The 17,129-nt window shown below is 47.2% G+C and overlaps 1 protein-coding gene across 2 annotated transcripts in view; it reads left to right on the top strand.

The window, feature by feature from the left end:
- The window catches only part of LOC119431168 (A disintegrin and metalloproteinase with thrombospondin motifs 16), a 223,806-nt gene that overhangs the window by 128,656 nt on the left and 78,021 nt on the right, over positions 1 to 17,129 (top strand). For both annotated transcript variants that reach the window (XM_037698638.2, XM_037698637.2), the window contains exon 2: positions 12,546 to 12,632. In XM_037698638.2, coding sequence (XP_037554566.1) covers positions 12,561 to 12,632 — 72 coding nt within the window. In that variant the 5' untranslated portion in view covers positions 12,546 to 12,560. The remainder of the gene's footprint in view (positions 1 to 12,545; positions 12,633 to 17,129) is intronic.

Genomic DNA, 17,129 nt, shown 5'->3' with positions numbered 1-17,129 from the left:
GGCGAGAACAACTTCTTTTCGTATCGCTCATATACAACTCCATTTTCACTCTTCCCTACGTGAAAAGTTCATTCTTCCCACGGAGTATCATTTGTTCTTTGTGTACACGTTACACACATGCTGCAAGCGCTTTATCGCAGCGTAAACAAAACAAAAAACATTAAATCTTCAGAATGCGGTAGCATACGAAACAAGCGACTCTTCTCACGAAATGTCGGAGGCCATGCTTGATGAGGTCGGGATGCCTCAAGCTCTTAGCACAACTTTATCCTCCGCCTTCTCTGCAACATATTCTTTGTTAATAAACATTGATTGATTGATCAGATGATTGATTGATGAATTGAAGGGAGCTCACTCGTTTTTGTTTTAGATTGTATAGTGGGCAGCATAAAATTGTTGCAGAGATCTATGCAAGCACCGGAAAATGACCCCAGTGAAATAGTAAAACTAAAAGGGTGAAAAACGCAGACGGTACGGAATATCACAGTCCCACCCTGCACCACAAAAACGCTGCGGTGTTCAGCTTCGTCTCAATTTGTCTGTATTACCTTTAGCACTGCAGTGCCTATGCTGCAGTTTTCTCTTGTAGCGCAAATAGCACAAGGACGTAGAAGAAGAACAGAGAAACACACAAGGCGCTAGTCTCTGTTATTCTACGTCCTTGTGCTATTTGTGCTACACGAAAAAACTGCAAAATGTTACACCAACAAGCCCAAATTTCTACACTGATACACCTTGAATTGGCACGTGCGCACGTAGACGTACGCACGCGCCTGCTAAACCCGTGAATCCGGTTGCACGTTTTCAACAAGTGAGTGTTCCAGAGCTTTATCCCTTGATTAACCCAACCACCACTTTACTTGTTCAGTTAGTGCAATTTTCGTCTATCATTGACATTTACGCTCGGTTACAACGCTGAGAATTGAATTCGATCTCATGAACATAACTGCTCAGCTCCTATTCTATGTGCCTCCGCGCTCCAGAACATATACTCCCGAAAGACGGCGACATTGAATGAATTCGGTTCGACTCCGTGGTGACGTCATGAAAATGAGCGAATGTAATTAGATGGCGCATTAATACAAATTCTCTGTGTTCGATAGCGGCGCGTTTGCCACTGCGTTCTTAGGTCGTCGCCGACTATAGTTCTGTGTCACCGCTTCAGGAATGATCGTCGCAGAGCCACAGCAGGACTTGAGGAGCCGAACTTGAAAGTTGGCAGCGTCGTGAACTCCGTATCGTCTTCGGGGGCTTTTGTTTTCGTTATTTCACGCCGCTCCTGTCACAGTGACAGCAATTCTTCCCATTTCACAGGGGTATATAGTTCCAGAGGAAGTCGAGGCCAGGCTAGCGAGGTCAGGATAGCGGCTAGAGCTGGTGCGGTACATGAAATTCTTTCTCACGCGAACTTCCCCTCCTTCCGCATGCGTGAGCTCCTTTTTCGTGTGAGAAGGTACGTGCCACGGGGAAGACAGGCAGCAGTTTCCATAGACTCTTGCGTGACGCGCCGGGATGCGGAGTTGGCGGACGTAAGCGCAAGGACCGGTACGCGCTCCGTTCGAGGAAAGCTTGGCCGACAATCGTAAGGAAGATCGCAACGCTCAGCCTTCAAAATGATGCTTAGACGATGCGCCCGTGTCTTCGCTGCTGCTTAGTTCGGGTAGGTAGCGTATATTTGGGAATACACTCTGTAACAAGTCTACAACGACCAAGCTAGAAGTCAAATCGATCGTTTGACAAGAAACGGAGAAATTGTTTATAGGCTTTGTATGGGCTATATGCCATCTTGGTGTTGGCGATGATGGCGCAATATAGACAGTTTGTGCTTCCGTCGTGGTGCTTATATATGAAGGGCGGGCTTATTTCATTCTAATTGAATAATTGGCTTATATAGCCTTCCAAATCTCCGGCTATTGCTCCGCCTGAGAACCTCCTTGTTCCTATTAAAGGCTGTTACCATCTTCCACTGATTGGCTGATACAGCCACCGCTGTCCATTGTCCTGGTGAGATTTGGTGAACTGATATATCTTTTACTTCGACAAACAGCAAAATCTAGAGTTGTACGTATAAAAGGTGCGAACTTCTGAAGCGGCGCAGCTCGTTCGTTCGCTCTTCAACTGCCTGACATCGTTACCCTTCTGTCATACAACTATACATTTCCGTGCTTGTACAGCGCTTTGACCTACGGGTGATGTATCAACGCACCACTGGTGCCATAGCAAATATGCAACCCCTGCACACTTGACCACTGCATACTTGAGTGGGGGAGCATCCCTGCCCCCACCTCCCCCTTCGTAATTGACGCTTATGAACCAAACGGTACCATAAAGCATGGATATAATGGTGTCTTTCCAGAGCATTTCTTTAAGACTACGCAGGCGACGCATTGAGCAGGTTTAATCACTCAAATAAAATGAAATTATCGGGTCTAACGTCCTATAGCAACACTGGGGTATAAGAAACGGTCGTACTGGAAGGATCCGGATTAATTTAGACTCGCAGATGTTCTATGATGCTCATCACACTCTAAGTGCATGAAAGTTCTTGCAATCCGCGCTCATTGGTATGCGGTTTTCGCGGTCGGGAATCGAGCCCTGGACCTCGTACTCAGTGCTGAATGCCCTAACCACTGAACCACCATGGCAGGTCGGTTTGATGAGTCAATGACTCAAGTTCCCCTCATTACGTTGCGTGACCTTCGCTTTTCATGTGGTTTACTCAAGTTCTGCGTAATTCCTTATTCTGTCACGAGGAATGCCAAAAAGAACGGAAGAACGTGATCGTCCACGCACTTTAATGGAACTGAGCGAGGATTCCATTCTTGGCGGCCTTGATGTCAGAGCCGAACTCGGTTTGCATAACATGTGCTCCCCACCGAGCTCCATTTTTTTTTTTTTTTTTTTTTTTTACCCGCGAACAAAATGCACCTCGCCAGCGACCCGATTTCGAAATCACCTCCAAGGAAACATCTTCGGTGCGCAAACGCTGCTTCTGTTTTTATGCAATGTCCTCAGAATCGAGGCAGGCGATATCGAAACGCATCCCGCTTCGTGCGCATTCTGGCAGTATACTGTCGTACTGATTTTATTGCTTCGTAGGAATCCCTAAGTACGCCTGTCGTACAGCCAAAGAGGAGTCTGGTCAAAAGTGAGGACATCTCTTGCTTCCAAATTAACCTCCAGCCTTTTCTCCTATACTTTTTTTTTTTTTTACGTGGTCTTAAAAAGCAGTTTGTCCGAGGCAGGAGATCAGATACATGTAGTCAGGAAACCATCTGGACAGGGATCTCTCCTATGTACACCCTTGAGCTTCCATTTTTTTTCTTGCAGCACCAATAACGAGCGAACCTGTCCGAGCCAAATATATACATGCGCGCTTCTTCCCACCGCCGAGACATCCGATATCTGGACCGCACGCAAGGCACGCACAGGCACGAGCGCGCAGAGGCACGTGACCTCGGCCCTACAAGGTGACGCCGCTATACAAGCACCGATCAGCGTTCTCGCGTCGCGCAATCCTGCAAAACTGGACCGTCGCGAAGGGACACCTCTTACCTGTGGCCTTGGGACCGCGAAGCCACATAAGCAGCAGCGCTATTCGCACTCCTTTATTTTATTTTTCCCAGCCGTCGCTCCCACTGCTGCCCCTGTTGTGATTTGCTTTGCTTTTTTTTCTTTTTTTTGAAGTTAGGAAAGTCGAGAAAAGTGCAATACCTGCTGACCGGCCAACCTATACGGCCTCCCCGCGCATCGCTCATCAGGAAATCTACGAAGGCGCGAAGTCCAGTTTGGGGGCAGCGGGGAAGCGCGCCGGCCGGCTGCAGCACTACGCGTAATGGCGCTTAAATCCGTGCACTGCTTGGAAAGCCACAGAAAGTGCGCAGAAGACAGTGCATAAAGTGCGCCGGAGAAAGTAGTGCCGCTTTTTGTTTCACCGATGTGTAAAGGCGCTCTGTTCTTTTAGCATGGTGTGAAGTCGTTGCTTACCGCATTCTGTGATCCGTCTGTGCTCAAATGTGTAACCTATAGTCTGCAAGTTTCCTAGCCAAAACGATATATGGGCCCACGTGCGCAAACCAACCCTAAGAAAGGAAACGCTATGCTTCGGCATATACTCTCATATACTCTCATATACTGCATATTGCAATAACCTAAGGCTCACGTTCGAGAACTTTCCCGCCCGAGGAAATTAGAGCACGTACTTTGGTAGCCGTTACTTTTTTTCATTCTCTGTATCGCTCTCTCTTTCTCTCAGTCCCTTTTTCCACCCCCCTTCCCTCCACCCTAGTGCGGAGTAGTAAACAGGAACCTTTCATCTAGTTAACCTCTCTGCCTTTCCTCTCTATATTTCTCTCGATTTGGTTGATGTAATCATTAGACACGACAAACAATAAACACACAAAAAATCACTGTGCCGCTATTTGAATTTAGAAAGCACCGCACAAGAGCGCGAAAAATTGCACAACACCAACAAAGGATACTCCGATATGAATGCATCGTGAGTGCCCAGCGTGCGGCAAAACTATTATACGTTAACTATTAGTGACAACTAAAGGTTAAGTGAAAGCAGTACACATCTGCAAGCGGCCTAGTGAGTACATCAAAGTATGCACGCTTGTTCGCCTGCGCTATAGCTTCAAAAGATAAGCGTTCTACGTCTTTTCACGTTTATACCGCTTCGCATTAAGAATAACGTTTCACTTCTGGCGTATACGTAAACTAAAGGTAAATAAATATGCCACAAGTAAACTGTAACATTTCAGCCATTAACTAGGCCCCGATATATTCTGTATTTCTAGAGACATGGCAAATTTATTAAAATCCTACTTCTGTTAATATACGCACAAAATTGTGGCAATTAATGCGTGCTTCTGTTATGCGTTACCGTGTTTTAGCGTGCCCGCACTACAGTTTCAGATTAAACACGTGCTGCACCGTTCTCGCGAGACATTCGAGCGCGCGAGGAAAGTGACCCGTTCGTCTTTCTGGCCGGCCGACTCGGCTACACTCCTTCCGCATTCGGGTCGCGTAAAAGGCGCCGAAGAGGAGAGCATCTCTCAACGATCTTGAAACGATCGGCCGCCCCACTGAACCTCGCTGCCCTCTCTCCCCTCTTCGCTTTCCAACTCACCCCCCTCGACTTTCCCGAGCTGCGTCCGATTCGTTTCTGAGTGCGCGTGCATTAGCGGCCCTAAAGAGCGTTAAATGGCCGTCTCGAAGAGCGAAGCGGTCTAAATACAGGTACGCATATATGAGCGAGCGGCACGCGTTTATGAGCCACGTCTTCGAGCACCGACTGGGGGCAGGGCGTTAGGCGCTCTAATAGTAGAAATGTTTATTTAGCCTTCCTCGGCCAGCGGCCAAAAACGGCAACTGTAAGAACCGTTTAAAACGTAAAGCAATATTCTGCATATTTCCAACCTAAGCCCTGCGCCGTGTCGCCAACGGGTTTCGTTTACAAGAGCAGTCGCCTCCATAAGAGAAAGTTCATTCCGAGAGTTTCTCATTCTGAAAAAGTTCGTGGGATTTCATCGCTATGTCCTAATTACTGCTGATGCTGAGTAGAGAGGGTCTATTTGTCATTAATTTATAATAAAAGCTGTCAACAACGACCATGGCAAAAGGCGTTGCCTAACGTTGCGTCAAGACTGTGACAGAGCTTGATGAATTCGTTGACACAACAAGCCTGTGTCGAGCCCTATTCTGAATAAGCGTTTTGTATCTTGTTAAACAGTAGGTTTCGAACCGTGCGACACGGGACGCAGAAAAAGAAGAAGTATATTGATTGGAAAATGCAGAGAGGTCGGCCGGAAAATGAAGTATGTGGCCTAGCTACTCTACGTAAGGGAAAGGGAAGAGGGGAAGAAAGAGTGTCGCAATGGGGGATGATGATGGGAGAAACGAGGTGGCAGAACGCAACGCATAAGTGGTACCATCATAAGCAAACGTACAGCACATAGAGAGGACAGAACAAGAAGCACCAGCCAGCCTAAAAACGCTGTATTATGTTAGCTCGCGTTCAATGAAAGTCATGACGGTTTATCCTGACCATTCTTGCTTTTACAATGTTTAGCTACGCATTTCTTAATTAACAACAACACCTTCTGGTTCAATGTAATGTCGATATGCCAACTTGGCGGCATCATTCCGTATTCATAAATGCGCTTTATCCGCTCAGCACTGTGACAGTAAAGTGCACGAAGTTTCACAGAACGTGCTAAGGAGAACTTCCTGCCACGTGCGTAATAAAAGTACACGCGGCCGCGCACACAACGGTTACAATGTTCATGCCTGTGTTCGTCGACGCATTTATTTCCGTGCGCTGGCAACATTTCAAAGATGCATTCGTCGTTCGAGCGGCGCATTTTGTCGCAGTTTATTCATGCTCAACATAACCGAACTCCGCGTCGCCGAATCGCTGTAGCGAAGTAGGAGTAATGAGCGTATACTTAAATGCTGATAAAGCGCTAAGTTACACGTATTAATATCCCGCCAGAAGAGATAAGACAGAGAGACTTACAAAGCTAAATAAAGATATGAAAGCAGACTGAAAGGTTACACACGCGGAATAACGTACAGGTCCGTCATACCGAAAGGTGAGGCTTCGTGAGAGAGATAAATAAAAAAGACACAGGCTCAGCTAAAAGTCCACAGTCAATGACTCCGTTAAGAGTTCTAATGTACTCCTTCACCTGATCTAGCAACCTCAGCCATACTACCAAACGAAATGCTTACATGACCATATTCGGCATGGCTTATGTAAATCAATGCTCAATATTGTTCATCACTTGAACGCCGCTGTGCACTGTTCAGTATCTGTTGTTACTTTGTGTGCCTGGAAGCGAGCAAATTCATCCTAAGTGGCGGTTCGGGTTACCGGTGACACAGTCACGTTAATATTCGCGCACAAAATTATCGCGACGGCCCTGAAATTGGCAGCATCTGCTCCTTCTAAGCCTTCTCTTTATTTTATCATTCGCTAAGCGGCCCTTAGAGCTTCATTTAATTAATCGTAATCATCCAAGTATATGTTCTGCCGTTTAATAGTGGCAAAGAGCACTGATCATTTCCTTTGCATTTTAATGATATTGATAAGCCACTGGTCAAGACTACGGAGTGCACCTGTCAAAGGCCAACCAATTATTTTTGTCAACATATTTTTTGCTCAGAATCCGAGTCTCCTGTAACAATTTCGCCTAGACAGACATACTTCTTCACTCGACACAGAAAACAGGCAACTGAAATGTTTTGTAGATGTTTTCGTCGTCAACCATGACATTAATAAGAGGCTTCAAATGGCTAACTATTAGTGAATAACTCTTCCTTTCTGGCCAGACTAGTGAGCATTACTTTAGTTTCATGCATTTAACCTTCACACCTATCCTTCGACTTGGTAACTTCAAGTCATCGGTAATTTGTTGTAAGTCGTCTGTAGGTGGCCGAGATAGTCATCTTTATTCCTTAAACCAAATCCTTATCAATTTAGCGTCTTGAGTACTTCTTACAAACGTGCTAATAATGGGATGCCATGTCTTCTTGCTTGATGCCCTTATTAATCTTCATTTTCCACTTTTCTAGTGAATAGACCCATTTCATAATTGTAAAGCTAGCTTTCTGCCAGGAACTTTGACCAAATAATGACAGCGTAGTTTTTTTTTTTTTTTTTTTTTTTTTGCAAGCAGCTTGTACGTGCACAGTTGGCTTCCAGTATTATCACATAGGAAATGTAGGCGCGGTTCACGTGATGAAACATTGCCCAAGAGTCACATTTCACTTACGAATTAGGAAAATGGTCCATAGAATCCCTGTAGCCATTTTAACATACCCTTCATTGTAGTCTAAAGCTTATCCAAACTACCAAGAATACACGCCATACCAGACTGCCAGACTGATAGTGCCTGAACAGAGACTCACCGGTATTTAAGCGATATGTGTTGCCCTATCTCAATCCTCTCTAACGAAAAGTACACGGAAAAATCATTACGACGACGCAAAGCGTTCCGCCGACAATCTGAGCAGCTCCGTTTTGTCTCTCCACAACTGACACTGGCGTTCAAGTCAATCTGGGCACTTCCTCGTTGAAAGCACGCCCTACCTTGACATTTCCTAGCAAAAGCAGCAAACATATACGCTGCACATAATACAGCGCTGCCGCACGCGTACACACGCAGACCGAGAGAATACCGACGTTGGAGTTCGTCACGCTTTCGCCCTTTCACGAGAGCGCGGAAATATACACAAACGATGGATGGGAGAAATAAAAAAGACCTCTCTTGTTTTCCCTTAGAGTTTAGGAGACATTCAGAACATTACTCTTTTTTACTTCCGCGGTTTGCAACGACGTCGTCTCCTTTTTGGAAGGAAGTGGTGTCGACTGTGCGGAAAGAAAAGAAAAATTAAAAGTGGGTCTGACGGTGTTTCCTTCCGTGCGTTGTGTTTCACCGACTCCACTTGCTCTCGCCGCAAGCGACCATCTCCGCATGAGACCAACGCCCCGTGTCTTTCTTTCTTTCTCGTCGCGCACCGACGAAGACGACGCCAACGACAGCAAAGGCAACACAGAAGAGTCGCCGCGAGTGAGACCGTCTCCCGGTACCTTTCTATAGAGAGGTATACGGAGCCTGAAAGAAGCGTCTGAGGAAGTTGGGCAAGAAGCCCCTCGGCCACAGCCTCTCACTTTCCGCTGCGCGAACACACAATGAGACCCGCGGTTCTTTTTCGAATAAGGCAAAACCATTGTGCAACGGCAGGACCCGGAGAAGTGCCATTGCTGTACCCGCTCCTCGCGCGCGCGTCGTCTCCAGGTGGCGTTGCGGCATTGACGCCGAGCGATTACCGCGAACTCTTGATGGTCGCTCTACAGCTGCAGCCGTGCTTTTTTTTTTTATTGCACGGCTAGCGAATGCGAATGTGTGCGTTTGTATATACATATTTACGCCGAGCCTCTTCGTGGTGTTCAATGAACGCGCGGCGCGCACTGCCGACGAAGGCGCGTGAGCCGTTTGTCTCCATCTGCGCGCTTTTGTCTACCGTGCCGTGTTGGTGTACAAAAAGGTACATACTCTTCCATGTACTCTATAGCTTCTATATATGCATAGAGACATCCAGCCGGCTCCTTGGAGGTCCCTCGCCGTAGCCGGCTGTAGATTAACGTTTGCGCGGAAGCAATAATCCACAACTTCACGGGTTCAGAAAAAGAAGGAAAAAAGTTACGGTGGGTGCACTGGGAAGAGTGAAGTGGCACTCTTCGTTTCTTTCAATAAAGATACATACCTCTCCCTTCAGCAGTACGCCATGTGGCAAATGATATCCATTACTCAAATGTTCTAGTCAACCTTAATTTCCAAAGTGCGACAAGTTTGCATAGTTATATTCTTTTCTCGAGATCATTAACTTTGTCTTCTACAACATAGGAGAAATCTATGCGGTAGATTGCGACAGTTTCATTGGGAGACAGTCCTGAAAGAGTGACACGCCTGCAAGGTTTAATTGGCCGTGCACACAAGAATATCACGAACTCATGAATTCGACAAAAATATAGATAAAATAACTCAATCTAGCTTACATTCGAAACGAATAATTGATACCTATCGTGTGCATAGTAATCCGTAGCGGCCATAGAGTAGTTTATTGATTGGAAAATGAAGCATCTGGCCTGCTACTCTATACGTAAGGGAAGGGAAGAGGGGAAGAAAGAGGGTCACGTTTTTTTCGTGCTTTCGTGCAGCACTGAAGAGTGCGTGGCCAGAGATATGGCACTGTTATCACTATCATCGTCGTCATCGTTGGTGAACCATGAACACTGCCGGATGAATTCCTAGTATTTAACGTTGCGACGGCTAAGCAGTTTCGCTGTTCTGCTCCGAGAACCGTCTTGATTTCTGGCAGTATCGGTGACGTTGCTATGGAGACGGAGGCTGTTGGGCTGAAATTACAGTGCGCGTGCACACTCAACAGTCCCATGGGGTGGAAGTTAATCTGAAAACATTTCGACCCGCATCTTCCAAAGCCTATGGGCTTCAGACGTAAAGTGCCTACCACACAATCTACACGTATAATAAGATAATCTGTTATTACATAAATCAATAATATACCGATTTCACGACAAGTTTCACCACGCCACCGCTGCTGCAATGCATGCGGGTAGTTATAGTGGTACTTAGCGGGCTTAGGGGCAACTATAGTAAGATGGATGTTTGTACTCTGACAAACCTGCTTAGCTGTCGAAATCAAAGGTAGGAGAGAATAAGATTCTACAATAGGAATGTAGAGTTGAGGCGACGCACCCGGCATCTCCCCTGTAAGTTAACTGGAAAATTCCACCATTTTGATCCCAGGAACAGTGGGAAAGCGGCGAGGACTAATGTCATCATGGCGTAAGCCAGTTAAACCTAGTGGCTTGGGCTGGGGTATTTTGGTTTACTTTTTTTTTTAACCTAACCATATTATGTCATCATTGCATCAGCAGGGCCGACGCGCATGCGCTCTGAGAGTGGTAAAATTGGTAAATTTTTAGCAGACGCCTCCCAACACCCTCAACTGCTTCTGCTTGAATACCATCGACTCGTCGTCACAGGCTGTGATTAGTTTCCGCCTGTACTTACGTTGCCTTATCTCCCCTCGTACATACTGCTTTCCGCATCTGCTGCGCTTTTACTGTCCACCTGCTGCGTCTCCCATCGAATAGGGCAAGAATTCACAAAGCTTTCGTATAAAAGGATGTTTTTTATTAACGGGCGCCAAACAGGCGCCATAGTGAGTGAGGTGACGCCAGATGGGGACGGTCGATGACAAGGTTTGCGCGGGCCAATATGTTTGCCATCACTGGCCCACGAGCCAAACTTCTAATGCGAGGAAATTTCCTTTCCTTCGATTTGTCCTCGATTGGCTGGCACCGTCTGCATCACTTAGCTCACTATTGAAATTCGCGGTCACCGGTTCTTACATCCTAAAAGAAGATAATTTCACTCTGTGTAGGCTGTCTGCGTACCGTCTCGCTAGTGACAAACGCAATGCTCTAGTGACACTATGGAACGGTGTCCTCGAAGTTGGCCTTCGGGGTCATAATTACTCATGATGTATCACGCACATTTCATTCTTTCTCTACACTAAGACCTCGAGCCATATTAAACGATTGCAAATTGCACATTTCATTCATTCATTCATTCATTCATTCATTCATTCATTCATTCATTCATTCATTCATTCATTCATCCCTGAAGTCTTGAACTTATTTCTCTCATTTCCTGTACGTGACCTAATCCACATCATATAAGAAGTACTGCTGAGCGTGTAACGTCGCAATTTAATATAGACAGCCTATTCTTTACAGATAACCTTTGATTATACCCAAAATGAAAAAAAGAAAAGAAAAAAGAAAAACGTATGCAAGGGACACACTGCTGTAGTATACAAATGACTCAATTAATAACCATCGTGTTTCTTCCTTTGTTTCTCCGAGTTCTATACGCGTATCATCTTTGTGCGCGCTTTCTGATACGTAAGACCGAAGGATGCGCTTGCTTGCTACCCGAGTGCGGTACACACCAGGTTACAGCCTTCTCCACGAGCAAGGACGACGGTGTGTGGAATTACCGGTCCGATGTGCGCCTATTACAGAGGGTCGTCCGTCACAATCCTGAACGCGTCAGCCTTCACCTGAAATCACGAATTGCGGTCACGCACTCACATTCATTTCTCCAAACATTCTGATCATGGCACAATGTCGATGCCAGAGAATAGAGGATGGGACGCCATTAAAGTCTAGAGAGAATCTTTTTTTCTTTTTTTTTTCTTACAGCTCCAATTCGCATGAATTCTTTCTTTTTTTTCACGTGCCAAGGATGCTTTATTCGGTTGGCTTTTGCTTTTGACATGGTATTTAAAAAGGTACATTCTTTTCAAGCTTGGAAAAGTTAAGTTGAATTGTCTAGCCGTCTATGGTTTGAAACCTACGTCAAGACCAGTCATGTAACCGCCTACGACTAACGGGATAAGACTGCATTGCATTTAGATCTTTTCGTCGAGAGCTGTCGGAAAACGATACTCGTACTTGCAATCGTTCTGCGAACGCTGCTGCAAGTATCGGAAACGTAGGATTGCAAAAGGCTTCTGGGGACAAACGTTACCGTAAATCACAACATACGCTAACCTACAACGCCAACCGCAACTCTAGAGAACGTCTGCGGGGCCAGGGACTACCGCCTCCTGCCTACAAGATAAATTATAACTCTTACAACAAAAAGGGATAAAAACACGAGGCAGACCTGGACTCAAATGCGTGACAACGAACAAGAAGGCCCATGCAAGCCGGGGAAGGGGGCGGTAGCGATAAGAGGGGGGTTTAGAATCTGCATATCTTGTGCCTGCACATCTGTCGCTGGCTTTTGGGGCAATCCTTCTTAATGACCCTATCGAGGCATTGCATAATATGGAGAAAGTACTGAACGGGGACTGTGCGTTAGGTATGCTCACTGAGCATTGGGGGAAGAGTCACCGTAGCCTGCTCGAGAATTGACCTCTGTTTTTTTTTTCCCTCTTCTCAGGGAGTCCGGTCCACGATGACCCACGCTACCCTGGCGGCGATGCTGCTGCTTCTGGCTGCTACCTGGCAATGCGACGGCGCCCAGCGGGTAAGCTTACCTACAAGCGCGTGCTATGTTTCTTTTTTGCAGCCTTCCACGTGCAGTTTCCTTCAAACCTAAGCAGGCCAGCGCTTGTTTCATAGAAGCTACGGATGAAACACGTCGTTTGATTCCACTGCCGTTCTTTTTCTGTAACACTGTTCTGTCCACGACGTCAAAATTGTGTAAGCAAGACGTCGGCCTAACGCCGGCACGTGGAGTTTCACAGAGCCGCCTAATCATGCCTACGAAAGCTTCTTTCCTTTCATTTCACTTTATAGGTGCGACTGTACCGAGTTGTATAACGCGTATTACGTAAAATGAAAACATGTAACCCCTCTTTGCGATTCCGCGACATGTTGTTGCATTCACGTTGCGCGCGCTGCGGCGAAGGAAAATTGAAATTCCGTTACGGGACAACGGCATAAGAACAAAGCGAGAACAATTTTGCTGAAAAAACACGGTCTCCTGAGGCGCGCAGGAAGTCTTGAGAATTGATGACAAAGATTGTGCATGGCCCTTCGCTGCAATATTCAAGAGAACCTACGTCAAGTTAATCCGGAGTCCCCCACTACGGCGTGCCTCATAATCAAATCGTGGTTTTGGCACGTAAAACCCCAGAATTCAAGAGTGCATACGTGCACGTTTGTCAATGACGACGCGTTGTCACGGCAAAACAGCAACGTAAATAAATACTTTGGCAGCGCCAAGCTCAGATGACCCCTGCAAGATGAAGCAACCGCCTCTTGAACATTTAAATATATGCAGTTGGTCATGTCTTTTCAAATATTTACGCAGTCCGTTACTGTCTTGTTCGAACAACCTGAAGGGTTGAGCAGAAGTTCCACCGTTCCAGTGTGTCGTCATGGTAACTGTCACAGCGCGGCAAATGGCAACCCTTACTGAGCTACACAAATCATGACCGACCGCCCAACACTACACGATCACCACTTCTGAATTGTTAGTGAGCGACGAGTTACATTTTTGCGAGTCAGTATGGTACAGGTACGTTACTGCCTGCTCACCCCATTTGTATACGGACGTTGTAATGATCATTGGAGTTTTCCATCTTAATTTCCTCTCTCTATCGATGACTTGCTTCGTCGTCAATTGCTGGCCTTCAGTGCCGGTCGAGGCAAACCTGCATCCAGTAACCACCCGGTAACTGCGCAAAGCGGCGCTCAAACGTACCGACGGGGTCACGGAAACGGTCTCTGGATGCGCCCGTGGGAAACGGTCTGCACTGAAGAGCTGTGTCCTCGAACGAACATTGCTTTGCGGCGATCTGCTGAGTCTGAGGGGAGGTCCTTGAGAGACCGTCGCAGCCAGTACTTAAGGCAAGTCTGATGACCACTGCGCAAGCTCAGAGGCAATGATACACTGCTGAGTCCTTGTTCGTTGAGAACCGTACAGCAGTGCGGTTTCCGAGGCCAGCTGGTGGCTTACGTGGATATCGTGGCTAAGAAAAATGCCCACACTTAGCTATTCAGACTACCAGAGCTTTGCGAGCATCAATAGCTACATTAACGTACAACAATCGTTAAAGCTTGCGAAGCCAGTTCTTGCATAATCGAAATTGTCATTGTCATCGGGACCACGCACATGGACCCGCAGTGAAACATTCGCTGTCTTAAAACCCTACAGATTTTTGGACAGATCAGCACTCCTCACTGCCCTGGGCTTCAGAGAGAGAGAGAGAAATCTTTAATGACACGCAAGTCTAATGAGAGGCAATGTTACCCACCGACCTAGTTCATTACTTGCAGAATCAATTAAAATGTTTAGACTAAAACTACTCTTCATGATTTGCCGGATGCACATTAAAATAAAACAATTCAAGACAGAGGTCTCGTTCTTACGATAACAAATTTTTATTCACTTCTCACCGAACAAAAGGCCGTTGGCAGACTCTTGACTTGCAATCAAATCGGGTTTAAGGGCGTCTGAAATTATCTTCTAGGAAGTCTGAGGCCTTTGTGTTGACAGCACTTGACAGCGACGTTATAAAGAAAGGGCCGCTGCGGTCAACTAACGTGCACAAAAACGAACAAAGGAAATGCAGCAAAACGCGGCTGCATGCGGGCAGGTGTGGTTGCACCTCAGCTCCCACGTTCGTCGACGTTTCCTCCGAGGGGCCGCCGAACCCTTCGCGCTGGAAGGTCGGTACTTCGCCAAGCGCCGGTCTTTCACACACGCGTCGCGCGCGCCACACCCAACACCGCCTGTCGCACTTAGCGGAGGGGCGCGCCATTGCCGCGTCGGGAAACCCTTTGATTACGGCAGCGCGTGCTCCTAGGTCAAGCCAGGTAGCGTGTACGTCTTTGGATGCCTGCTAGCGTATAGAGACAGAGAGCGTACACAAACCACACACACATACACACACTCACTGGCAGCGGACAAGCGACAAGTACCACCTCGGGCTACGTGGCTCACGTCTCTAGCGTCGTCGGTCGCGTGCGTCTCTTGGATGGCGGCGGTTGCAGCGGAGAAAGCACCGCCCGAGGCACAATGCGCCGGACGTCTTTGACCTCGTTCGCTCGAACGCCCGAGCCTACCTCGCGGGCAAGACACACACGAACGTACGCAAGTGCCGCTTCTGGAAGCCGCAGGCATCGGCGACACGGTGACGAAGGGAAGGCTCGGCGGGGATGCGGGCTTCGATGTTGGACAGTCGCCGAAGGACGCACTGTAACCGATTACGAAGCGGGCGCCGTACCGCCTCGCACGCATCTTCCTCTGCCGCGCGATGGGAGGAGAGAGTGAGGGACAGAGGATGGTCCTCGCCATGATCGGTGCCAAATGGGCTTCCATTCCAAGACGAATGAGTAGCGTACTCATTAAGAGGAGACGGCGACGCAAGGTCTGGTGGAACCGTGAAAGCGATCGTTCGTGCGTGCTTATGGCCACCAGGCCCTTCGGACCGTTCGATTCCCTTAGTCGACGTTTATTGAGCGTAGGGAAGCGCGCCATGGACGCTTGCGGAAAATCTGTCTGTCCGTATAACCGACCTAATGAAGCTGGGGTATGGCGGGGCTTATGCATTCACAGGAATTATATCCAAGAGATGAATACTCAGTTTGCAGTCGTGGTGTTAGGGCGAGGCATCAGTGTTCTTTTCGCGAAGGACTATAAATCCACAGCAGAATCGTCCACGAGCGAAACTTAATAAAAGCGATTTAAAGCGAACCCTTACATTTAGGTCGACGAAAGCAGACTGCAGGTAGTCGATTGAATCGCCACCGAGAGTGATAGAGGAGAAGCTCGAGCAGCGGGCAGCTTGTTTCAAGGCATACACGTGTACAGTCTGATTCACTGGGTAGAAGACTTGATCGTGCTGGGGTGCGCTCACGTGTCTCTAATGGGTTGTAAAGAAACAAAGTGCGGAGCTATTCTAAACACACAGAAAGGCATTTGTTGTCGTGGGTCAATAAATAACTAGAGTCACCTTCAAGGATTGTTCTATGGCAACAGTATGAAAAATTAACCAAAACTACGTTGCTGAAGAAAACGAAGTAACTAAGATACATTTTGCGCAAAATGGCCAGCCACTAGACGTTCAGGTCGACATCAACATCTGCCATGTCATTGAACAATCATCTTTAACGGATGTGTTTACAATAAGTGTCGCCCAAAGTGTTTTTTAAAACACACGAGGGGGGCGCACAAACAATATTTTCTTTAAGTATGGAGATAGTGTCCTATATGCTCACCTTACATGACTATTTCTCATGAAGCGTGTCCACTTCCCTGTGACTATAGTCATGACTGAGCCGCTTACTCTTCAATATGAATGTATGGGCAGGCGATAACCTTGCAGCTGCGTCTGAAAAAAAAATACGTTAAATTAATGCCAAAGTAAAAAAAAAAGTACAACAAAACAGTCGATACGCGTGGGTCGCTGTCGGAGCAAGAATCCGAAGCTCAAGGTCTGCTGGTAGCTGCAGAACAAACGCGTTTGCTGTAAGCAGGTGTTACTGTTATGCAACAGAAGCCCGCAGCCGTCACTGACGGTTGCAGTTTTTTTTTTTTTTTCCGACAAAACAGCGCCGCCTCCGGTCTTGACGAGTGAAGAAATGCCTCACGTATACTGGCCTGCGGAGCAGCCGTGGACCTGAACGGAGCCTTTCTCTCGCGCATATGCCTGTCACCCCTGAGTGTCGCGCAAGAGCTGTCTTCGTTCGCAGTTTGGAAGACTGCGCGCGGCGCTTTTCTCCGCTGACAAAGATTGCGGCAAACGGGAGTCAGTCGTCCTCGGAAGACTGAAGACGCTCTTTTGGAAGACCGAACTGCGTAACTCGAGCCATTGTATCTTGACAGGCGTGGTTGACTTGCGACAGGTCTGTGCAATGGCAGGATGGTGTTTCAGCGTACGTTACAAGTTTACAGCTGTCCTTACCGCCCCGACCCAAACCGAGCTGAACGGCGATTGGAAGGATAGGGTGGAGAGAAGGGGTGCGTACGATGCTGAATTTATACGATCCTGAATTTACAACACAGTCCTAAACG

Source organism: Dermacentor silvarum, chromosome 10 (genome assembly GCF_013339745.2).
Source record: "Dermacentor silvarum isolate Dsil-2018 chromosome 10, BIME_Dsil_1.4, whole genome shotgun sequence".
Classification (NCBI taxonomy): domain Eukaryota; kingdom Metazoa; phylum Arthropoda; class Arachnida; order Ixodida; family Ixodidae; genus Dermacentor; species Dermacentor silvarum.
Note: the sequence above shows the minus strand (reverse complement) of the source record. Positions and strands in the feature narration are given on the sequence as shown.